Raw genomic sequence first — 26,551 nt, 5'->3', positions numbered from 1 at the left:
ACAAATGAGGAGTGAATCCTTGACATTGGCCTGACTGACAAGGATTAGGCAGAGTGTGGTGGGAATGGAAGACGTGTTATAAGCTCTGGGTTTTACCCTGTCGTGTCGAGCTTCATTTATACTGGTATAAAACACAGAGACACCACAGGCAGACAGTGCAGCTGTAACCCACGAGTCTCCCTCTTAATCCACTGACATTTACATGTTGAACTGTCTCAAAGAGGAGTGTCTTTTATGGTGATGTCTCCTACAAAGATTTTATAGGGCTTCTTTGCTTTGTGCAGATTAGGCTGGTGGACTGTGTAAACACAGACTGAAGCGCTGGACAATTTTTGCAGATGTATTGGCGTGTTGTCAATAAACCTGAGGGATTGCAGCGTGCTATTCAGAAGAAAACATGTTCAAAAACACCACTGAAAGAAAGATTCAGTCTTTCTGGAATAAGCAGAAAATGCACAAAAACACCTCGCGCTGTCTGCCTTGTACATTAGTGTCCTTGTGTTTCCTTGGCCCTCTCTCTCCCTTTTCTCCACAGAGACTCCAGAAAATGCCTGTAAGCCGTCAGGACACAGACAGATGTTTGTGTAAAGTGAGAGATTTGTGCTCAGTGCTGAAGTGCAGGGAATCGCAGGGCCAATGCCACACCTCAGCTCTGCTGCCAGCAGCTCAGCCACCTCACAAGGTGAGACCATCTGAGAAGGACTGAAGCCTCTGAGGATCCATTTCTCTGAAAGGGTCCTTGAGTATAGGTGAGATGTGTCAGTGCTAAATGATGCCACGGGCCTCTCATTAGGTGGACATTTTTGTCCTCAGGATGGGTATTTGACAGGATCTGGCAGTAATTAGGAGAAATAAGCAGAGCTGTGCGGGCGTTAATGGAACAAACAGGAAGCTATCAATAATGCCTGATATTTACAGGTGCATATTCATTGTTTGACATCTATTGGCTGACTGTAGGCAGGTCTGTTCTACATGGCGGCAGCAGCAATGAGCAACGAGCTCTCCTCTGTTTAAAGATGGTTGGTGATTACACTTAAACAGTGAAATAAGAATCAATCATCATGATACATTTCCTCCGTTTATTTCCGTTTATGTGTGCTTATTATTGTTGTATTGAACTGCACAGACAGCACTATTGTACTGTGTGAAACAGCAAAGAGGCTCACGTTGCAGAAGTTGTCTGGAACAGGTGCAGGTGTGTGTTGCTGCAGGATGTGTTGTAGTTTCAGTGGTTATTTAGTTGCAGTAGTTCCATACGTAGTTGGATGTGTTGCTAAAGTTAGTGAAGTTGCAGGAGTTGTCATATTTAGTTACATGTTTGCTTTAGAGGGTAGGCTAGAGGTGGGTGTTGCCATAATTTCATTGTTTGGTTTATGTGCAGAGTTTAGTTGCAGGTGTTGCTAGTTTGGTTTAATTGCATGGGTTGCCATGTTTAGTTGCAGTTGTTTTTACAGTTTCAGTGGTGAGAGTAGCTGTAGGAGTTGCCACATGTGATTCAGTTGTCAGTTTTAATTGCATGGGTTGTCATGTTTAGTTGCAGTTATAGTTTCAGTGGCTAGATTAGTTGCAGAAGTTGCCACAGGTGTTGCTGTATTTTTGGTAGTTATAGTTGCCATATTTAGTTACATGTTTTGCTTTGGGTGTAGGTTAGATGTGGGTGTTGCCATAATTTCATTGTTTATGTGCAGAGTTTAGTTGCATGTGTTGCTAGTTGGTTGGTTTGATTGCATGGGTTGCCCTGTTTAGTTGCACTTGTGTAAATATGGTAGTTTAACTGCAGGGATTGTTTAGTTGTTACAGTTTCAGTGGCTAGATTAGTTGCAGAAGTTGCCAAATGTAGTTGCAGGTGTTGCTGTAATTTTAGTAGCTATAGTTGCCATGTGTAGTTGCATGTGTTGCAGACATAGTTTCAGTGGTTACTTTAGCTGTAAAAGTTGCCATATTTTGTTGCACGTCCTGCTGTAGCTTCAGTGGTTCCTTTAGTTGTAGTTTATTTGTTGAGTGGATCATATAGCTGCAGGAGTTGGAGACACTAGTTGCTGTGTTTTTGCAGATGTTGCTGTATTTTCAGCAGCTGGTTTAAGTTGCTTGTGCTGCTATAGAGACCGTATGGTTGCTGTAGGTCCATCATATGCTTTTTCTTGCTCTGCATCATCCTTCTGTATATGCTTCCTGCCCTGATTTAATCTTATTTTGTTGATGTTAGAAAAGTGCAGTATAAATATAAATTAGTTTTATTCACTGCCATCCAAATATAAATAGAGGCTTCAGTCCCTGTGAGTCAACAGAAAAGCAGCATGGCCTGCTTACCCTCATTACACTGTGGGTGGCAGCCATGTGGGACCATTCAATATGTCTGCTGCTGAGTGATTGCCTGTCCATTTCTGAGCAGCCTCCTCCTCCTCCACCGTGTCTAGCTTCAGGTCAGCTGAGGCAGTGTCCTTGCCGTCGCCGACTTTCACAGACATGATGCACAGACAGAGGCTGCTCCATGACTAGTTGCCATGCTTCCCATGAGCCCTTTGGTGACTTACTGTGACATGAAATCCAGCTCAACACGCAGAGATAACTGCATGCCAATCATAATTATATTGGCAGAAATACATTAGGTGGAACCCTGTGGTACAGCACATCCCAACAGGCTGCAGGGCGTCCCTGCTGGCTCTTAGATTACTTTTTTTTGGTTGGATCCACTGACCTGCCTTCTCTACTTTAGTTTGTGATTTCCCACATTTCCCAGAGTTTTGCCGCCCCCCCCCACCCAGAGCTCTGTTGATGGAGAAGCTGGTGTCCCTTTCTCTTCAACAACAGATGTCTCACTGTAAGAGCTGCTCAATATTGGTTAAAAAAAAATAGCAATTTTTCAAGGGAGAGTATCATGGCAGTATTGTAACGTGTACCGAAGCCGATCCTTTATATGCTAAGTAGCTGACACTTTAAAACAGACTCACAACCAAGCAGCCTCTCCTTTAAATGCAAAACACATCACAGTGTCTGTTTGAAGCTGTTTTTTAGGGATAAATAACAAATCTAAACAACGACTGGAAGAATTCCCATGATGTTTAATGCACATCCAGAGCCTCAGGAGGAACAAAGCTGCAGAAATCTGATGAATTCTTTTTTAAAAAACATATCTCAATAACAAACTTACTACACAACTATATTTATAATAATAATAACTCTCTTGGCTTTTCATCCAGCACCATTTTTGGGTTAAAATTCCCATCAGCATTATTTCTCTGCCCTGCTGTTCCACCCTGAGCTGTTAGCTTGGCTGTGGACCCTTTCACACTGGACAAAAATCCCACTAATGCCTGCATACATTATGTTTTTGTATTCAGTTTTAAAGGGTACACTCACTGACTGGTGAACCTGGTGTCAAAATGAAAACAAAAATACTTCTAAAATATAAAATAATAATATTTAGAATTTAGATATGCAATATTTCCCAAAAAACGCCTGTCAAAACACACAAAAATTAGATTGAATGCCATTCTTGAACCCTTTGGATCACATACAAAAGCCTCATATCTTTGTGTTTGTAACACTCTGAAGTTTAGTTGAGCTGTCTGATTCATGTGACTGTAACTGGTACATAGATAGAGAGGTTTAAACACACAGATCTGATTTTGTTTTTGCCTCGCCTAGATTTTTTTTTTATATGAAAATCTGTTAGCTGCATAAGTTGTGGATGAAATAACACTATAAATCAAAAGTATATCATGTTTCCAACTTCCAGTTCAAATATTAGAACAATCCTACTAAAAATGACTGTTTTACAGACATTTTCTGGGATTTTTTCCAGGCGCACATTATAAAAACACGACATTTAATAACTATAATTATGTCAACACAACTCATGTAATCTAAACACTTAATTTACTGTCTGGAAACCTTTCTTCTATCTGTGCCTTCCAGACTATTTAAAAATTCCTTTTTTCTACTTTTCTGTGTGTCATTTGATGCCTTTCAGGGTCACATGTGTTATTGGTGGGCTCCTGAGGCCCCCTTCCTACTCTCGAACACAGACACACGGCATATGCACGTGAAGCTTAGCGTCCCAGCTACACGCTCATTGGGTCAGATTCAGCATCTGAGTGAACAGACTCGGAGGTGTTTGGTGGCAACAGGTATGTTAGACTACTAATCTATGCTGCCAATCTGTCTCTGCTGGTGGTCCTTCTGCTTTATGAGTTTCATCTCCTTTCAGTCAATGTGAAGCGCAGTCGCACCTTCACATTAAGAAGATGTTGGGCTGCAGACTGGTGTTTTCCATGATGTTTGTCGAGCACTCTTAATTTCATTGATGCTCTCACAGGGCCGTATGTCACATGACAGCAGTTATTGTGTTGCTATTGACCTGTTATCAAATTAGTTATAGCTGGCTGGCTCCAATTTCAAAACGAACAAAGACTCAAAGTGGGAACAATGCTGTGCATTAGTCTGTGTGAGGTGGAGGCACATCTAAATTCATAAAATGCTTAAGTCACTTCAGCAGATGGTGTTTATGGAATTGAACAAATGTAATGAGTATTTGTTTGTCTTCTCAGTTCTTGCTGGAGCTGCTGTCCTGTTTACACTGTGGAATAAATGAATTGGTTGTCAGCACCGTTTATGGTCTTTTATCAATTAAACGTAACGCCAGCCCTGCCGCCTGACTGTTCTATCTGTGCTAGGTACACATTTATTATCTATTTTCTTCATTCAGGAATTAAGAGCAATCATTGGCTTGGGGCTGTGTAGAATTAAGAGGATGATTAGTTTTGTTGTGGCGATGGGAGAATGAATCTCAAATCCCTGCAAAGACAGCCGTACATTTGTACTTTTGGGTTCAACTCGGGCACCACAAACATAAAAGATTTCTGCCCCTGAGGAGAGTAAAATGTTTCTTCTTTCTACACTGACAGAAAGAAACATGTGGGGGAAAAGAATCTAGAGAACAGTGAGCAAAAAAAAAAAAGGACAGGTGGAGATTAAAAATACATCAGGATCAGGAAGATATCTCCATTTTCAAATGTATTTAGTTGTGAAAACAGTAATTTTCCCTCATGTCACTGCCAAGCACTTAAAAGCCATGTGTTGGGATTCTAACAGGTTTTTTTTTTAAGTTCTCTTTTCTGTCCCTCTGATGGAAAATTGCTTAAAAAAAAAAAAAAAAGCCCAATCCCACTCTGATAGATTCATTTGGCAGAGGGTCTCTGATCTGCGCAGCACGCTGCGGCTAAATGAAATCAACTGGCAGAGCGTATTATGGCCATATGAGTCTGCTGCCTTCAATCTATATACACAGTAATAATGGAATGCCCCTGATAGTTGAAAGCAAAGAGAGGACATCTGGCAGAAACTGTAAGTGGGTTGTTTCAACCTGAAAATATTGGCACCACAGACGTGAGGTTGGCTTTATCAGGTGAAGCCCACGCGTCTCAACATAAGTCCCGTTCACAGGGGACTGAAATAACTTGCCAACCTGTGCTGTCATTTTTATTTTATTTTTCTTTTGCAGAGATTATAATCCTCATTTTTGGGATGTGATTTTACTCAGAATGATACATGTCTTAATCACTCGTAAAAATGCAAGGTGCTAGTGAAGTGGGAGGCAAAGCAAACATTTGCAAAGAGAGATCGTGAAGTTCCAAAACCCTCCAAAAAATTGGACTTGGATTTTATTATCATTTCATACATACCCTTCTCTAGGCCAGCTGCTACATTCAGACGGCCTGTGCACCTGGACTTGTAGGAGGAAAAGTCAAACATAGAGGGAGCCGTGTAGGACCTGTTGATGCTACCAGTGTGTCACAAGAACCATCCTTTCTACATTATGTGTGTTTAAACAGTGGTCGCTACAAGCATTAGCATCATTTCATCACTACATCTAGTGGCAGGGGTCGTCAAAGCTGTCACTGCTGGTTAGCTACTGTCAGACAACCCACAGTCAACCCAGTCATGTCCCCACAAGAACATACATGTTGGGAAATCCATCCATCCATCCATCCATCCATCCTGTTGATGAAGATTCTCAGTCATCCAGGTCATCATACGTAGAGAAGATTGCTTCAATCCATCCATCCATCCTCTTAAACCTCTTGTCCTGTACTCCGTGGACAGACAACCACTCACACTCACACCTGAGGCCAATCTAGTCTCCCCAGTTAACCCAACATGTCTTTGGTCTGTAGGAAGGAGCAGGAGTACTCAGAGGAAACCCATGTGGCACAGGGAGAAGGTACAAATGCTGCAGAGAGAGGTCCCAGCCGGATTTGAACCAGGAGCCTTCTGGCTGTGAGGCGACAGGGCTAACCACCTTAGTGTTTCATTTCCTCTCATTTTCACCCTCATGCTTGTATTATCCTTCAAAACCAACATCCCCAGACAACCAGTCAGATCCATTAACAACATTGTTTCCAGCCTACAACAGGTGGTGTGGCCCCTACTGAGCCCTGATCTTAGTTTTGTGGAGAAGTCTATGCAGAGATGGAAGCAATTAAATCAGCCTGAATTCAAGGCCAGGGACACGTTCTGAAGCATGCTTGAAACAACTTGAAGAGTGCACGAGTGTACCTATGAAAGCAAGCGGTGGCTACAGCACACATTTATTTACTTTTACAGAACTTCGTAAAGTTGTGAGATTAACGATAATTCAGAGAACTTTAAAATCCTCCTTTCTGAACTCATTTACAAGCGGAAGACGGTGCCTTATTATTATGATTATTTACTTTAAAAAAGTACATATTATCAGCATGAATATTAGAAATAAGGGTGATCATTTTCCAGATCTGAGTGTGAATCAGTCAGCACAGCTATAATCAGAACAGAGCCATGCAGACTCCACACTCCTTGATCTGAGGCAAAGGAGCCATCAATCAGCCTGTATAGATAGGTATTCTCTTTAATCCAATCAGATGGCATAATCAAGCACAATGCCTGTGATTTCTGCCAGCCTTGTGAGATTTGTTCCAATTGAGCGGTCTGTCAGAGAGGCTTTGATTGCATTTGGGGCTCAGGCTGATTTCTGAGTCGAGGCATAAAGTGGTGTTTTCTTTCTTGCGCCCTTTGGAGATTTACGCTCACAATAGCTCCGAGTTCTGTTGCTGAAAGAGCGAGATAAAAAATTTGCTTATTTCAAAAAAAGGGTGCTCATGTTTTCATTGTTCACCCTCTTCCCACCTAACGTATGATCAATAATTGACAATGAGAGATGTGTTTCATATAAAAGGGCAAATCTTCTGCGTTTGTTACAGAACTACAATCATACAATTATCATGCTGAATCCAGAGTTTATTTCATCGTTTGTTGCCAAATATCAAACCCACACTGTCACACTGCTGTGTACAGCAGCAATGAATACAGTTCCTATGTGCACCTGGCCTTTTCGTTTGAACACCCTGCTGTGAAGAGATTTTTTTGGGGGGTGGGGGGAGGTGGGTGTCATTGAATGACCACCTGGCTGCATTGAGAGGTTGCAATGACAACAACACGACAGAAACCGTGGCCTATCATCTGTCCTCTCCATCCCACACATGTATTAAAAAGTAAAAGAAATGAAATAAATAAATCATCACTTCATGCCCCATAGGAGCGTAATCATACTCATAATTCATGACTGTGGTGGACGGGGTTGTTTAAATTCCCCTTATGTTTCCATGTCAACCATCATTTTATAGAGAGCATCTTCACATTATTATTATTATTAGTATTTATGTGTATGGATCACTAATAAAATGTGCAGGGTTGATACCCTGGATTGCAACCTCACCAGGCACATCAAGCCTCCCACTGTAATCTGTAGAGAAGCCATGTTGTGATGACAGCTGAATGATGGCTACACATGTTCGCTTTTTGTTAGCGCCACTTACTGTAAAAATGGAGGGTTTTCAGTTCAACTAAAAATAAGTGTCAAACTATTGCTGAGCATAAAAGCTCCTTCCTGGCCAAACTCCACACAACCCCCGCTTCAAGAGTATCTAAAGTCAATGATAATAATAATAATAATTTATAGTTAAATAATGGAATACAGCATCATGTGGAATGAAGCGTAAAACGGGCAGGATTATTTAAAAAATGACTACCTACTGGCTTGCAAACAGTTTAGCTAGCATGCTAATTAATTAATTCTGCTTCCCCAGGCCAAAAGGGCGTAATCTGAAACATAATTAACAACAACCGGTGTCATCCAACAACCAAAATTCATCATGATCTCACAAACAAACACCAAGAGTCCATGCTTGGCTAACAGCCACCCCATCCATGCTGCTCTTTAGTGGCTGCTCTCTGAACACTAAACTGGTCTTCAGGAGTCCACATGGTTATAGAGAAAGCTGTATCTTTTTTTTCGATGGTTCTGGATGTCTCCATGATTCGGACTTGTTTTGCCCAGAACAGAATTGCAACTCCTTGCATATGCCTTGCATTTGTGGCTGCTGTGCTTACATCACCTCCCTTCTAGTTTCTATTTACTTCACTTGATTGTACTTCTATTTCAAAATGGTATAGAAATCCATTAACCAACCTCCATCACAATTTTTATACAGTCTTCACTATCTCTGCTTTCTGTAGCAACGTACATAGTTTATCCAACCTGCTCTCCAGTGTCTGCTTCCTGGACACTAATTTGTACGACTATAGCAAACATGATTTTAGAGAAAATCTTTGTTTAGAAGGACGATTCCGACTTGTTTTGTCCTGACAAAAGTTTCTGGATACATGTCATCATGGGTGGATTAGTGGATCGACCCCACAAGCTTCCACTTTGGATGAATTGTGTCCTCCTTCACTGAGTTTATTGAGACAGTAAACACGCAATAGTGACCCCTTCAGGACTACATTTGTCAGAAGGTGTATGACCTTAACCAATGGGTGAAAAAAAATGGCTGCCACTATGAAATGAAGATGCAAGGATCAGTGCCCTGGGACTATAAGGAAGCACACACACACACACACACAGACACACATACACACAGAGATAAAGAGGTTGCCTGAGGGTGATACTGTACCTTGATTGGCTTCGGGGTAGGTGGTGGTGGTGGTGGTGGTGGTGATGATGGTGGTGGTGGTGGTGGCTGTGGTGGGTATAGGGGTGGTGGTGGGAGCATCTGGATGAGAGGACAAATACATGACAAAACACATGAGGGGGGGAAACAAATGAGTATAAAAGCCATGAAGATAAAGTAAAGTCAGTGTGAAGCGATGGCACCGCTGGCTGATGTATGACCAGCAGCTCACCGTGTGTCACAGTGTGTGTGTGTGTGAGCTAAAGGTCTGCTGCAGACTCTTTGATGAATTAGCCGGATGGCGGTGCATTAAATACTGTTAACACAAAGATGATGCCACAACACATCATCTCGCACACCGACTGAGATGATCAAAGATCTTCTTCTTCTTTTATGTTTTTTACACTGTGACAGCAAATAATGACAAAGCTAGCGAGCGCATGGTAGTTAGCAGTGATTAAATGTCTGAGCAGCATGTGCTGGTTGTTGTCATTGTTATGCAGCGAGCTGTCTTTGACAAATAAACGTGCCTGTGCATTCATAAATCCTCCGAGGAGTGGGGAATACAACGCTGATGAGCATACGAGCAAAAAAAAAAAAAGTTTGATGAATAAATAAAAACATAATGAAATAATGACCCAGGGGGGGATTAAACCCAACACACAACAAATATACAAATGAATAGCATCAAGCAGGGTTATTGAGTACGGAGATTTTGACAAATTTTTTCCTCCCACAGCTTTTCCCTTTGTCCTTCATTAGCCAGGTTAGACTCCCCATCCTGACAATGACCAGGGGGAGATATCAAAGCCACATTTTCCTTGTTGAAGTGGCAGGGCTGCCTCTGGCAGTGCTGCCTGGTTACAGACCTCCCATGCTGCTCTGATTGCCTGGGAAAGGACTAGAAAACCTGTTGAGGTTATTAAAAGGTGCTGAGGAAAAAAAAAAGTAATTTGTGACTTTGTGTTCATAAGGAGGAAAGCTTTAATGAATAAGGTGTTATAGGAAGGTGAGGAAAAGGAAATGTGATGGGAGGAGAGGAAAGTCAAGCAGACAGATACAGTGTTGGTGGGTGTCTGGGCTGCTGAGTGTTTATTTGTTGTCTTGTTTGTGCAGGATGTTCAGTCTGTCTGTCCTCACCAGGAAAACCTAATATGAGGCAGATATTTTAGGATCATGTATTTCTGCAAAGCATCTGTATGTGTTTGTAGGGGCAGGACCCGTCGCCATGGCAACCAAACATGCCAATTCCAGAAGGGTTCAGTTTTCCTTGCTATCAAACCTCACCTTACCCCTTACCCTGTTTTTAATGCCTACCTTTGACCAGCAGTTTTAATACCTAACCCTAACTGTGAGTGAACACTTGACAGTAATAGTAGCTTCATAGTGTTAAAGGTAGGGTAGGAGATTTTGAAAACTCAGTGAAAGTCAGCCAGATTTCCACCAGTAAACACACGCCCCTTTCTCTCGGAGCTCACCTCGAAGCCACGCCTCCAATCACATGAAGACGAGCTGCGGTCTGTGACTTCGGCCATCATGCACGCCCCTCTGTGGTGCACGCAGAGCAGGAAGAGAGTGACAACCAGCCAATACTTCGCCACAAGCTTTTCCACAAGCTGATTTTCAATTATTAATTAAAGTTTTATGAGCTTTAAATACTTCATATATTATTGCTCAGACACTGGTTAGTGCATACGCAGCTTAATGCGCATATTTGTTGTCGTCATAACAAATATCCACAGAAGTCTGAAGCTAAAGATGAAAGTTCTTCCTGCTGCTTGTAATGTTTTCTCCAAGGGTGTAGAGGTTGTTTATCATATACAATTAAGACTTCCCTGAGGGCAGACATTGGTTAAAACTGTTGCACAAGCTTGCGTTAAAAAAAAAAGAAAATCACGTATTCTATGCACTTGAAGAACAGAGAATCAGGTAATTCAAATACAAGGTATAGAGAGGGCCTGCAGCCACTCACAACTCTGCCTGAAGCTAATTTAAAAATGCAAATGAAGGCCTTCAGGTAATCTGAATCAGTATTCAAAGTCTGCTGATGTATGCTATGTTTTTAATCTATCAACAATTTGGTTCTTTAAAGACAACCTTGACGATACAAAAGGCTGCGCAGACCAACGCGGAGACAAAAGGCGGGGAGAAAGTGATCCGTTGGGAAGTCAGCTGGCAGACGAAGCCCGAACTGATGAGTTTCACACATGCTTCAGAGCCAACAAACTCCAGCTCGGGGGTGGTGCTGTCTAATTGGTTTTATCCCATCATGAACTGTGAGGGTCCAGCAGATGTTTGGGATCATCAGTGTCAACAACTCATTAAAAACTTAGCAACACACACACAAAAAAAGACAGTGAAAGAAAGGTTGGGGAGATGGTCTGAATGTACACTGCGTCTCCCCCTTATTGGTGGCTAGCTGGTGCAATGTATCAAAGAACACTGGAGCTCATTGACTTTCAAATGTGACAGGCAGAATGTGTTTTTCCTCCCGCTGAGTCACCGGGCCTTGTTTACTGATGAGGCTTATGAATCAGTGTTTCTGGTCTGAACGGATGGCGCAGGGCCGCAGGAAGCTCCGAATATGCCAGCCTGACAGGAATCATTCCTGTTAAAGCTGCTGAGTTAAAGAGCTCCGCGTGAGCGACCGGATGAGAGACACATCCTGCATGTGCACGGAGCAGTAATCACAAAACAAGCACTATGAAATCAGATGGAAAGGAGCTCCAGCACAGAGCGTGATGATACAGAGGAGGCATTTTAAAGGACCACCGTGTGGGACATACTGCCATCTACTGGTGGGGCTGTACATCATACTCAATGGATTATCCTCAGTTATACTAAGCACACCGTGCAACCAAAAGTAAATAGACTTGTGCATGTGCAGCTATAGCTGGTCGGATTTTAGTCGTAAAAGTTGGTTTATGAATAATGTAATTTCGCATTTTTATAGACAAACTAGTGAAAAAAGTGTCCCGAACATGTCTGTGTATGCAGACTGACAGCTCCAAACCTCCATGTATTGACTGACTGCAGCAGCTTTAGAGGATATAATGAGGATTTAAGTGATAACTTGGCAAAAGATCAGTGGAATGATCTTCTCAGTTTGTGGTGGAAGAATTTGCCTGTCCAGACCACATCACCCTTCATCCAGATGTTCAAAGTGCTGGAAAGGGAGCCGGAAGATGGCTGATGATGGCTGGCTGTCCATATCATTTTGTCCATAACGGGTACTATGTAGTGTTGTCATGTAACCTATACAATTTCAGATTTCGATCTTTGAAAAACCCAATATCATAAAACCCCATATAAAAGTTTTATATCGACACTTCAGGGCTTTTATTTTGTACGCTACAAAATGTGTTGGTTTTGATTAATACTAGTGTAACGCAGTATTATAGCATTATTATTATAGCAAATATACCTTAGCAGAGGAGATTCTAAAACTCCTGGTAGTTACAGATGTGGTCAGTGTGACGCTGGTAAACGTATTTTTGATGCCATTACTGACATAATGTTCTATACTAATGTGGGACATGAACCTTCTTCTTAGTACAAATACAATGGGCTAATATTTATTGGATTGAGTATCTGTCGCTTCATTTCTGCTTCCATAGTGTAAAGTCACTGATACACAGATGAGGAATGTCTGAAACAGAAAAGTGTCTTCTAATGCTTTAATAACAGACAGAGCGGAGTCAGAATATAACCTCCATGCAGATTTGTTTTTAAGCACTGAATCACTTTTCCTCCTCTCAACATGTTACACCAGCAATTTCCCTTTCCACTCATGTGCAATTTACTCAAACTAAGAGTGTGTGTAGCTTGAATAGGATGTTTCGGTACACTTTGGATGCACCTTAAAGAGGTGATTTGTGGGTGAAAAAAAAAATTCCATCCGCTTTAGTGGAGAAGAAGTGTGAAGAAAGCTAGAATACGACTGAGAGAAACAGGGTCACTAAACATGCCGCTAGTGTGCAATAAAATCCAGTGCCGGTGAAGGAGCGGAGCGGAGGAGAACTCCGTTATTGGGTAAGCAGCAGCCGGTAAACAACTTAAAACCCCTCGGCGTTGGGTCTCACTCGACTGTGAAAGGAAAACCCTGATGGTTGTGTTTTCTCACCCTGTGAAGTAAGACAGGCACTGAGAGCCGGAGCAGTACAGACGGCACTCTCTTCGCTGTTAACATTGTTAGTGTCAGCCGGTCTCGCAGCTCTCTCCATCACTTAAGGTCACAATACTCAGGAATCAAATGCATTAGAGGAGATGCCGGCCAGAGCTGCATTTGTTTTGGCTGTCAAGCAAGGCAAGTTTAGAGTTTAGAGTCACACAGCTCTAATGTACGGCTGCATTCATACACCGACTGGAGCTTTTAATAAAACATGAAATCTGGACAGCTTTAGGGGCATTCATATATATTGTAAATAACACTATTTTTTACTTTATATTATTTAATTCTGCCAGTGCTTGTTGCTGGATTTGATTTTTAATTTATTCAATTTTAAAGCTACAATGCTGAATGTTCATCTCCCCCTTCTGGCAGTAAGAGGTATTACACAAACACTGTTATGTATCATACATGTAGGTGAGCTAACACACATCATATTCAGGACTGAATATGATGTGAGTGTCTCATGCTCATGATTAGGCAGCCAGTGGGATAAGTGCTAAGCTAACCTAGCTTGGACCTACAGCTACTGGTGTCCACTCTGGTTTCTGGTTTATCCAAGTAATCAGAGCAAGGGCGTAGTTTTAGCATAGACGGAGGGGATGCGTCCCCACCAATAATTTGATCCCTTCCTAAAAAACAGATTCTCATTGGGTGCAGAGAGGGTTAAATTCCGTTAGGTCCCCCGCAATGTCAAAAGCAAATCTACACTCCTGAATCAGAGACACACACCAATTACCTGTTTTATCAAGAAAGATGCTAACAAGTCAGGACATGGATTAGCATTCTTATGGCTTTTCATAGTAGTATGTAAAAGTGCCACACTGTAGCTTTAAATGAAATTCTGAAAGTCAAATTGTGGAATGTGGAATTCTATTTATGTTGATACAAGAGCATTCTGAATCAAAGCTGTAACAAGACACAAACAAAAAGGCTTTTTTAGGCATTTTTTATTGTCTTACTGCTGTAAACTTATGCCTGTTACTATGGTAACATGGATGGATTTGATTGTCATCTAGCACCTAAAATCTGGTATATATTTTTATACTGTTATTTAATCATTTGTTGGTCTGTTGTGGACCAGAATCGCTACTTTTTTTAGTTTTTTTTTTTGTCGGTGACGATCTGATTAAGTTCGACTCGCACAAGCCTTAAACAGGTAAATGCTCATTTAAATCACACTGAGCCCATTAGTAGCGAAAGCATCCAAACTAAGGCTGGTCTGACTCACAAGGCCAGTCTAATGCCTTACAGGGGGGTGGTGGGGGGGCGCTTCTTTCAGCTCCTCTGCTTACATAAATGCTGGACTACAGAGGTGACAGTGCGAGAGCAGCAGGTGGTGTGTTTATGTGTGCGTTTGTGGTAGTGGAGGGAGTTCTGGAACATAATGTCAGCTTCTGACAGCTCAGCCACAACATCCTGTCTTCCCATTAGCAAGGCGAATGTTCGGCACGATTTGCTGCTGAATTACAGTAGACATTAGTACTGTGGGGCCCACGGACACATCAAAGTCATCAAAAGACTGCCTCTAAAAGGATGGAGGCCTTCTGTGGTTTTAATGGCGGCTCTGCACACACACACACACACACAAGGCTTTTAGTTTCCTACATGTTGCATTACCGTGTTTATCTTTGTGTTTTTGTCTCACCAGGGAGAGGTGTGGGTGGATGAGAGAGGGGCAACTTGCAGCCCTCACCATGGGGTTTTTTTGTTGCTTAGAACTGGAGTGAAAGATGTGCAAAATGTCTGCTGAACACAAATACTGTGAAATTTACAGCAATAACATTAAAACCAGGCACATAAAGAGGTGCCTGAGCAGGTATGTGACAATATACACATGACGCAAACGTCTGGCCATGCACATAAAACACAAAACCCGGCCCCTGATATCAATCAATCAGCCAAAAGAAAGTGAATATCAGCGTATCAGACACTGGCAAAAAAATTCAATATCGTAGAAACTTAGCTACTTTCAGTGATAATGTTCATGACATTCATTTCTGCTTTATTCACTTCCAGAAGACCAACTGGTCATGGATATATTAAGCACACCCACACACAAACACAGCCTTCCCGCCTGCAGCCAGCCACAGCATTGAAAAAAAAAAACTCCATCCCCGCTGCCAAAAAAAGTTGTTTTTCTACAACAGAAGTCTCTAAAACTGCTGACAAGGGAAGTTTAACTACAAAAAGTGTCTCTATTTTCCTCTTTGTCATGATTGTTTTAGTCATGTAGATGTTTTATTACTGCAAATAAGCTTTCTATGCACATTATTCCAGAGAAGTCGAACAATGTGAATCAGGAAGAGAGATGATTTGTTTGCCTCGTGCTGGCAACAGCAGCGTTTAATGGAATTAATGGGAGCCATTTTGGAGTCTAGTATCCAGCATCCTCATAATACATTCACGATCTGTTGTTTGCAGCACAGCCAAACTCACTGTGGGCTGAGAGGATTCATTGTTCCATTGTTAAATAAAGAACACTATAAAGATGATGCTCAGCAGAGCCTCTCCAACACAGTAATCAAATGTTGTCTTTTGTATTGCACCATTTTCCTCTGTGGCATTACAGCCAGTCCACTGACGCATCTTTCTCTCTGATCACATACAGTATGATGGAAACCATTACGCATAAAGGCAAAATACAGAATGCAAATATGGATGATAAGAAAAGGTGGCTTTGAAGTGGAAACGATTACCGTATTATCTGGACAATAAGTCACACTTTTTTTCATCCTCTGGCTGGGTATGCGACTTGTACTCAGGTGCGACTTATATATGAAAAAATATACATTTAGTTAGCCTTGTGTCCTGACGTCCCATCACAGATATAATGGCAGCTGTTCTGTCCCTCTCCTGACGTTTCTCTTCCACCTCCAGCTTGTCCACACTTTGCATTCCGAGCATAGGTGGCGTGTGTGGTCGATATGTCGCTAACTCCAGGCAGCTATATGAGCGCACAGTAGTCGCCTTTTACTCATTTACAGGATGTTTATAGGAGTTTCTGTGCGGTGAAGCTAATCATTTCTCCGCGTGAGGACTTGTTGAAATGCGTGTGTCTCACTCTCAATGTCCTGCAGCCACACCACTTAAGTTAAGAGGAATTCAAGAGGCAACCCTACGCTAAAAACTTAGTGATTTACGCTGGCCCGCTGGTGCGACTTATCTATGGTTTTTTTCTTCTTCATTATGCATTTTTTGGCTGGTGCGACGTATACTCCAGTGCGACCCATAGTCCGGAAAATACGGTAATTATTAATGTTCGTTTACCTGATAGCCAAAACAAACATCCTTTTTATATTAACTATATATAGGTACAATGTAATGTTATATATATAAAATCAGAGGAGGTCAAAGGGGTTATATTGTTAAAAAACTGACCTTTCTAGGAGAATTATAGCTACAATAGCTACATTTTCCAGAGTTCCCTACAGGACAGAATCTACTGCATGGATGGAGGTCAGGCTGTTGCAGGAAGCTTTAGCTGAGATTTGGACAGCCTCTGCTCAACCTCAACAAATGACTGAGGTTCAATTCCAGTTGTCAACCAACTGCAGCACTTTAGTGGCTCAATGAAGCTGCAAAATGTCTCAGTGGAAACATTTTGACCAACAGGAGGAAAAGATCAAATGATGAATAGTTTTCAATCAAAATATTCTTTTGCAAACAGCTTCCACCGTGCATGAAGTAAGGAGGATAATTCAGTCCTGACTAACCTCACTAACACATGATTTACTGTTTGCCAATAGAAGTAAAAGGCAGAAATGGAAACTGTCTTGGAGTGTCTGCAGCCACGCTGTCAGCACAGACTCACAGCTGTAATGTAGCAGGTGGCGGTGAGTCGTTTCCTGATCTGTGACGGTACCTCTGTTGTTTTATTGCACTCATCATTAGCACAGCAGCTTGCTCTGCTGTAAATAACATCCATTCAGCTGGTGTCCATCAGGCATCGGATGCCCCTTCCCCACCCCCCCCCACCCAACACACCCACCCACCCACACACACACACATTTAAAAAAAAAAAGCAGCCTTTTCACTCTGCTAATTCCCTCCGACAATAGTAGCCAAATCATTTCTCTGTGGGATCAGGGTCCACCAAAAGTGATAGTGAAGTAATTTTGGTCAGGGAAAATGAGCACATTAGAGTTTAATGCCCTGCTCAGGGGAGAAATGTTATTGGTATCAACAGGATAAAAAGCATGGAGAGATAATGTGTATGAGGATGACAGAATTATATAGAAAGAGAGGATGAAGCAAGAACAACATGGACGCTGCAGAAGTGAAGAAGCAGGTAAAAGCAGGTTATGTACTGACTCCAAGCTGGGACACAATGCAGCTGATTTAGTCAGATATAAAGTGAATGACATGTGCATCTACTGTCAAAGATTCTATACCGTCATGATCAGAGGAAGTGAATACATTTTTAATATTATAAGAGTATTCCTTTCAGTCATACCAGTGTTTTTTGTGTTTTTTACCTTGACTCTACATGTTTCGACTGCTGCCTGCAGTCTTCCTCAGGGCAAAAGTAATCGGCAATGAGGACAACAAGTTCAAACGGTGGATTAAGGAAGCCATCGAAATCAGGAAGCGGGCCAATGGGACAGTGAACCGGGACGAGGGGACTTTCACACTGTCCCACACCTGGAACACTGTCCTGAGGAGACCAGACTGCTGTTCCACACCTGGGAGACAGCGCTGAAGAAGCTGGACTACAGGTGGCGCTGTTCCCCTACTACCTGGAGTAGTGGGAGAACGGCGCCACAACCTGCATAAAATCAGCTGGCAGACACGTCACTGGTAACATCATGTGACTTCTGAGGAAGACTGCAGGAAGCAGTCGAAACATGTAGAGTCAAGGTAAAAAACACAAAAAACACTGGTCTGACTAAGAGGAATACTCTTATAGTTAAAAAGGTGAAGACCAAATGAACCTTGTTCTCAATATTATGTCTATAGTGACTAAAAAGCAGCCTTCATTGTAAAGGAGTTCTAGATGATTCCAGGTAATTAAAGCAGCCGATCAGATCACACACTGGCAGAAAAACACAACAGAGGACATGATTTTTTTTTGTGTGTGTTGAAAATAGCAGGAGCTGCTTTGGTGAGTTGCTGCAGGCGCTTGTGAGATGATTTGATTAACAGTAATCATGCATTTGAAGGCTTATCAAAGGCCACGGCATTTTCCTCAGGACTCAGTCCTTCTGAATCAAAGCAGACGGAGCCAACATCCTTTGGCCACATAACAGTGCAGGGTAGGTGTTAAAAGTAGACTGCACCTGTGCTAAAATAGAGCCTCATGTAAAGTAAGTCTGCATGTTAGATCACACCTGTACTGCTTAGTATGCTGCAGGTTATGTTCTTCAGTCTTAGTCGAAAAAAATGCTGATGCTGGAATGAAAGAAAGAGTGAGAGATGATGGTGGACATACCGTAGACATAAAGGATGTAGTCGTCATAAGACTCTCCCACTGCGTTAGAAGCCACACAGCGGTAGGTTCCGTTGTAGGACTTGTTTAGGTTCTCGATGTACAGATCACTGCCCGTGATGACGGCGTGGGATGGCACGTCGTCATCCACCTTCAGCCAGTTCACCCGCTGTGGTCTGAAATAATAAGAAGAGATGAAGAGGAAGTGTCAGAGGACGTGATCCCTATAATCATATGGGCATGTTTCCTCCTAGCTTAGACCTATAAAGCTACTGCTCCCCAGCATGCACTGTGACATCACTGGGTTGGCTGGTGTGGAAGTCCTACAGCAGACAGCACTAGCTAACCAGCAGTGACAGCTTTGACAATGACATATCTACTGCCACTGGATGTAGTGCTGAAAGATTGTCATGCTTTGCTGTCTAGTGGTGCTGAGACAACAGATGTTACGGCCCCAGGTCTTTCGTTTTTTTGAGGTTTTTAATTTGGTTGTCACCCCTCAGTTGTTTGTGTGGACCTGTCCCTCTTACGCCGGCGTGATGACGACGAGCGTCCCCATTGCCTGCTGACTGGCTGAACAACACCTGTCATGATGACTACGCGACCAATCAACGGGAGGACCAGGAGCTTTAAAAGAAAACGTTGTTCTTTGTGGCTAGCGCTATGCTGCTGCTTTTGTTTTGTGTTTCGCCTCTCGTTTGTGTTTAGCATAGCGCTAGCCAAGGCACTCGTTTATCCATCCATCTATCCATTTTCTACCGCTTATCCGAGGCCGGGGGCAGCAGTCTAAGCAGGGACACCCAGACTTCCCTGCACCAATCCAACTGTCAATCTCCCGCTCCATTTTTTCCTCGCTCGTCCCCGAGATACACAAACTCCTCCACTTGGGGCAGGAGCTCTCCTCCCACCCAGAGAGGACAAGCTACCTTTTTCCGGTCGAGAACTATGGCCTCAGACTTGGAGGTGCTGATTCGCACACCTTACTTAACCACTACCATCTGTTGATGAAGATTCTCAGTCATCCAGGTCAAAATAATATGTAGAGAGGTTGAAGCAAGGCGTCTGGACTTGTAGAGTTTTCTTGAAGACGTTTCGCTGCTCATCCAAACAGCTTCATCAGTTCTAACTGTTTGGTGGGGAAACACGGTTTATATGTGGTTGCAGACCTCAGTGGGTGGGTCTGGGTCAAACTTTAAAACAATAGCACTAAATGCACTAACATTTGTAGTGACCACTATGCGAACAATGATACATGACACGCTGCTGACGTGGCTCCCTCTGTTTGTGACTTTCCTTACTTAGAGGACTGGGTGTAGAGGGCGTCCAAAAACTGTACATTGACCTCACAGACATACATCATCACCTGGACTACTGCTGGTAGCTTGTTTGGTTTCTTGTGTGACTTTGTGTTGGATCTGAAGTGTCAAACTGAAACAGCAAAGTCACAAAGCGGCAGAGCAGCAGCAGCTCCTGTGTTCTGCAAGGTTAAAATGATTTTTTCGTCAATGGAGTCTGGTGGCTGTATAGAGAGTGATATATCACATCCAGCTGTCTTGTGAACAACCTTAAACAACCCTGAGCTGTGTCCACAGCACATCGCTCATCATTCAGTCAGCATCACAGTGCTCCAGTCACCAGTTTTTGTCAATACATTTTGCTTTTCGGGACACCTCAGGCAGAGGAGAGTAACGCTGACGTCTGGGAGTTCTGCAGCCTCAGCCATGACAGAGAAGCTGTTTTTCTTTGTCCAACAAGTTTTTATGTTAATGTAGTTTTCTCACTTCTATAATGGTTTGTAAATATTATCCTTACACATCTCCAAAAAAAAGGAACAAATGAAGTCATGCAGACATGACAGTCCTTGCCTTGTGTACAGTTAAAAGCAACAATAACTGCGCAGCGGCTTTGTCTTCAAATTGCAGGCTTTGCACGCCTGTGCACTTATGAGAGTTGCTGTGTAGGTGGGTGCCTACCAAGCGTCTGTCTTTGTTCTCTTTTCTACCTTGAATGGGGTTTATAGCAGGGTGACAGATTCCATTTTTATGACAATAAGCTCAAAGTGCCCAGAGTCACACAGGATGAAGAGAAAAGAAAAAGACAAAACACCTCTATTTTGCTGCTGCAAACTTCCAACAGCCGCTGCCAGCCACTGTTATTTCCCCTGAGCGAACACTGATGGTGTCTCTTGTTGCATTTCTTCTTTTTTTTTTTTTCGTTGTTGTGGTGTTTTAACTTGTCTCCCTCCATTTGAAAACATTTGGTGTGGAGGGAGCGAGCAAATGGGAGAGAGGGAGGAAAAGATGAGGTGAAACATCCAGGAAAAAAGGAAAATATGAAAGAGCAGCTGAAGCTCAATGGCAAAACAAACAAACAAACAAACCACAAGTGTGTTTAATGGCTGCGGTGGATGGAATGAAAGAGAGACAGAGAGAGAGTTTTGTGTCTATTGCAAGTGCTCTCCAGATGAAGTGAAATGTAAACACATCATAAATACATAAATACCAGAGTTTTAGAAGATGGAGTGAAATACAAACTGTAGAAAAACGTGCTCCTATAGCTGGTTTGGATGTTTTGCGAGGAGGGAGAAGAGGAAGATAGACAGAGATAGACGGAAGAGGTTGCAAGGAGAGAGGAAGGGCAGGCGTGTAGAATACAAATGGCTGCCTGCAGCCGGGGCCCCCTGTGCTATCTGCTGGTAATGACTGCACAACTCTCAGCAGCTCTAATGAAAATGACTTCCAATTCCCGGCTCACTGTATTGATTGTGTTTTCATCTTTATATATACGGGTAGTGAGCTTGTCTCTATGCCAAGTATGGGGGGTAGGGGTAGGGGGGGGGTTTCTAAAGTACACAGTGTTTTGATCTGTGTGTGTGTTTTTGTACTTGTACCCTTCAGAGAGTCATACAGGCCCTCAGAATGAAAACATTTAAAATTGGGATTGACAGTTTGGGATTACTCCTAACTTTGATTTATACTAAAGATTACATTTTTGAATAAACTCTGAGGCCAAGTACCCTGAAACTCACCTGCTAACTTCAGTAGCAGAACTGACCTCTACAGCAGCAGCAGCAGCAGCAGGGCAGGGACGCACAACCAATCAGGGCGAATAAATGAATGATAAAATACTTAATAAAACAGTAATCTGTTTACTAATCTAATCCATTACTGGGGGAAATGACATGGATTATGTTTACTTTTACTTCCACCTGCTTAGACAAAACCTTTTGGCAGAAGCAAACAACCTGCATAATGAAACAAATTTTCAATTACAATTTCATTAATAGCCGCTAATCATTAATCATTCATGCCACACAGAACCCCCACGTGTCTTTCAGCTCTCTTCAGGAGAGGACAGCAGCATCCTGCACTGTTGACAACGGCGACCCAGTTTAAAATGAACAAAAAGCTAAGACAGGTCCACTGAAAATCTTTAATCAAACACGATGGCACAGTCTGTCCATGGATGTCCTCAGTATGCTGTTGCTGTTTCTATATATATATTCTATATGCTCATCATCCACTATTCCACTATTTACCTGGTATGGACCATTTCTACCACTATAGGGCTAATACTTGAGACACCTTGCCTTATTTTTGTTAGCATGTTAGCTATCTAATGTAGCAACAAATTTTGATCTGACCTGTTAATTAGCTATGTTGCTATTAACAAATTACTTTATGGCTATTGTCACCATATACATGCAGTTTAGCTAAGGTATAGCAAGCTAGCAAAGCTTAGCTTCCTTGAAAAAATACTATAGTGGACAGTAGTTTGGTTATCCATGATATGTATTATGTTCACTACTGAGGAATTTAGCCACATATAAATGATGTGATTGCACAAAGCTAAGCTGTAGAACAATCAGGAGCAAGTTAAAAAAACAAAAGAAGAGGACCGAGTAGGGAGCCCTGAGGGATTCCAGAGGCTATGAGCTACAATGTGAACATAAAGCATTTGGGGGCCTGAGATAATATGTATTGATAGCCTATGATTGTAGCTTATCTTAAGAGCTGTTAGCCAGATAGCTATAACATGGCAACACTGCATAGATCTTTAGCATTATAACAGTGCTACAGGTGTAATTAATTAATGAATTAATTGTAACTAATTAAATAATTAGATTTCATCCATTAAAGATATAAATAATGACCATGTTTGAGTTTTCTTGGATGGAAACAACAGAAACACTTGCGAGTTGATCACGTCTCTGATTGTAATGTCGTTAGTGATTGTAATGTCGTAAATTGAAACCGCCTTGTCAACAAACTCAAATGATTGAAACCAACAGCATCGACCGTGTTGATGTTTGGATAGTTCAGCAGGTTGCCAGCTGAAAAGCTTTCAGTCCTCTACTCAACCCCACTCACCCTAATAGCTTCATTTGCACTCCATTACATCTCATATCATCCAAACAATCTAGCACCTGGGTTTACAGATGATACATGAGAAATAATGGCCTGATCACTATCAAATGTCATTTCAAAGGACTGATTAGCGCTGATAAAAGTTTTGGGAAGTAAAATGACTGGTGCTGTGTGCCGCTGTGTGTACCGCAAACAATCATTTAACTTCAATCATGAAATTGACTTCATTAGTGCACATCCAAGCCTCCGGTCCATCAACAGGCTCTCTCAGCCCCACATAGTTTCTGCCTCTCCCTTGCACATCAGAACCCAGTCCTCTGCCTATTATCAATGCCCTTTTCTACTCTGTCCTTTGCCTTTAAAGCAGCAGTAATTAAACACCTGCTCAAAATATCACACAGTTATTCTGATGTATTTCATAATTATAGGCCAGTTTTCAAATGAAAAGAAAATAGCAGCCATTCAATTAAATGATTATGCACCCAGCAATGAGCATTTAGAAATGTCTGGCCCTGGATCTTGTCACATTCTAGTCACAGTTTTAATCAGAGGTTTCTTCTCTATGACTGTACTTGAAGAACCCGAGGCAACCATCTTATCCATCAGCTCAACTCCATCCTCTAAAGGTCCCAAGGAGGTTTTTAGAGCCAGCGGTGGGTATAGCAACACACACTATACTAATATTCCAAGATCCTGTTTCTATGTTGCAAACATAATAAAACTGAATGTCCTCAGATTAACTCTCATGCTTGTTACACCTCCACACCAAACACTTTTAGATGCAGGTAACCAAAAGGTTTTGACTGTGTGTTCCTGGCTTTGTGTGCTCTAGGACCTACTGTAACTTACATCATCTAAGAAATATAAACCAATCTGTTGTTGAATTGAATAAACGAGAGCCCAGAGGAACTCAGGAGGTTACAGTGTAACAGGTTTAGGTACAGTCTTTTTATTATTTTGTTTTGTGTGTGTGTGTGTGTGTGTGTGTCGTACTGGGGTTTGCCTTTGGCTTGACACGTCAGTTCCAGGTTCTCTCCTTCCCTGGTCAAACCCTGAGGAAATTCTACCACAATCTTCACCTCCGGTTTGTCTGAAAGGATGAGAGAAAGACAGAGACAAAGAATTCAATGTTGGGACTGAGAAGACAGATTCACTTTCTAGGTCTATATTCTCTATGATAGAAAAAGAGAAACAGTTTTATTAGATCATTTACCAAACATTCTGTCTCAAAGACTGTAAATAAAGATGGACGACATGGCTCCACCTCTGCCCGTCTGCTACATATTTAGTAGGCAGTAATATCTTGATTACAGGGGCCGGAAAAAGACACCATCGTGGAGCCAGAGTGTAGGCAGTAGAGGTTGAGAGGTGGACTGGCCTATACTTCTGCATCAAGCAGACCCCTCCCTCCCTCATCTTTAGCAAAGCTTGGCTGCCACATTGCGGTGAACGTAATGTTAGCCAACAATAACTAAAACAATGAGTATCTGAACACAGATCAGTGTAATAAGAGCTAGCTCACAAGCACATTATCTGAGGACTGCTTTGAGTTTTTAGTTAGTTCTGTGTCCCTTCCACTAACATGGAAGAGATGGTGCTTAGGACCTATACTGCAGCCAGCCAGTAGGGGGCAATCCAGCTGTTTTGGCCTCACTTAGGGGGAGATATCATGTCATCTATCTTTATATACAGTCTATGTGTAATTAATAGAGCCACAACAAATGTATTTGGATTTACAGAAGTAATGATGGAAGGTCAGGGTGCCACCTGTACAAGGTCTTACTATCAACAAGACTTTTCAGGACTTTTGGGTAAAATAGAGCTTTTGGTTAATATTGTGCTGCACCACAAGCTACAATACAATATTACTCCGCTGATATAAACTGCCAGAGAATCTACAGCAGGTAGATCACAAAAACTTAGCAGTAAAGTCTTTAAATCCGAACCCGTGAAGGACGGTGAGGATGGGGGTGATGTGTCTGCTTATCTTCGACTGCATTGAAAATCTGGCAGCAGCACTGCGTATAAGTTGCAATCTTTTGATGTTTCACCTGCTGATATCGGAATAAAGCGCAGAGAAATGGTCTGGAGGAGATAAAAGCATGGATGACCTTTAGCTCTGCAAATAAAAGGAACAACCTGAGTTTGGTTAAATGTCTCATACGGACAAAGTAAGAAAAAAAAAAAAAAAAGTACAACTAGGTAATGAGCCTCTTTTTTTTTCTTGAAAAATATTAGACAAGACACTCTGTCCAGACAGGAGATGATTAATACAGCTACTGCTGGGGCCAGAAGGTGTAATTATAATCATTTCTATGCGAGAGACATTCAATTGCAGAAAGACTTTGGACATTTAATTTATACTTTAACTGCAGCAGGTCATGATAATGCATACAGAGTTGGCAGCAGGCTTTATGGGGACATGCTGTGTAATGATCAATAGATATCTGAATGCAAACATATCCATAAAAATTCTTATTGACCTGAGATGCGAAACGTCTTTGAGAAGCAAGTCCAGATCCTGTTGACAAAACCCCCCTAATCCTGCACTAATGTTGGTGTAAGAGGATAACCAGCATGAAAATCAGTAATACTATTCATCAATTCATTTTCCTCTGCTTGCCCCGGGTCGGGCTTATGGGGGCAGCAGCCTAAGCAACAAGACCTAGACCTCCCCCTCTCCCCAGTCACCTCCTCCAGCTCATCCTAGGGGGGGGGGCATGCCGAGGTGTTCTCGGGCCAGCTGAGAGACATAATCCCTCCACTGTGTCCAGAGCATGCCTCGGGGCATCCTCCCAGTTGGACATGCTCAGAACACCTCGCCAAGGGAGGTGCCCAGGGGGCTTTCTCATCAGTTGCCCAAACCACCTCAATGGGCTTCTCTCAACATGGAGGAGCAGCGACTCTACACTGAGCTTCATCCGGATAACCAAGCTCCTCCTCCTTATCTCTAAAGGAGAGACCAGCCACCCTGCAGAGGATCTCATTTCGGCTGCTTGTATTTGTGATCTCATTCTTTCGGTCTTTACCCACAGCTCCTGACCATAGATTTGAATTAGAATTTATTTATTGAAGAATACCCTGGAGATATAGCATCTCGTTTTCAGGGGAGTAGAGGAGGGTATATAGCATCTCTAAGGGTGACGGACAAACTTCTGTTACGGGTAAGGAGTGATTAAAGTTGTGTAAAGCTGCACGTCAAAGCCAATATAAGCAGTTCTCTGTAAGTTTAAGGATTAAAAACCATCGACGACCTTCCTCAGCAGTGTCAGAGGTCAAGAACTGAGCTACATGTAGATGACGGAGTCTTCAACACACAACACAAGATGCTTCCCGAACACTCAGGGAGCAGGAGAGAAAACATGAGAATGTTGTTTTGACAAATCAGTGGGGTGCTCTGACAGTCACCGCTGTGCTATTCTGTACAACCACAGAGTTTTTATTGTTCCCATTCTTATTGGCTGTTGCTGCTGTTATCAAAGATTTTTTTTCCCATCATGGTGTGAGAGATGAGCCTTTATTCTGGACCAAACATCTGATGTTTTATTCAGTCTATCATCGTGGGTTAGGGATTGAATTCAGTCTGAGAGTAAGACTGAGA

At 42.3% G+C, this 26,551-nt stretch overlaps 1 protein-coding gene across 4 annotated transcripts in view; it reads right to left on the bottom strand.

Annotated features, from left to right (window-relative positions):
• Positions 1-26,551, bottom strand: part of cadm1a (cell adhesion molecule 1a) — a 329,313-nt gene that overhangs the window by 28,163 nt on the left and 274,599 nt on the right. For 3 of the 4 annotated variants that reach the window (XM_028421291.1, XM_028421293.1, XM_028421292.1), the window contains 3 exons: positions 23,944-24,040; positions 18,587-18,759; positions 8,991-9,089 (listed from right to left, as the gene is read on the bottom strand). In XM_028421291.1, coding sequence (XP_028277092.1) covers positions 8,991-9,089; positions 18,587-18,759; positions 23,944-24,040 — 369 coding nt within the window. The remainder of the gene's footprint in view (positions 1-8,990; positions 9,090-18,586; positions 18,760-23,943; positions 24,041-26,551) is intronic. The other variant, XM_028421294.1, reaches the window with a different exon arrangement.

This window comes from Parambassis ranga, chromosome 14 (assembly GCF_900634625.1).
Source record: "Parambassis ranga chromosome 14, fParRan2.1, whole genome shotgun sequence".
Lineage (NCBI taxonomy): Eukaryota > Metazoa > Chordata > Actinopteri > Ambassidae > Parambassis > Parambassis ranga.
This window is presented reverse-complemented; position numbering and strand designations above follow the sequence as displayed.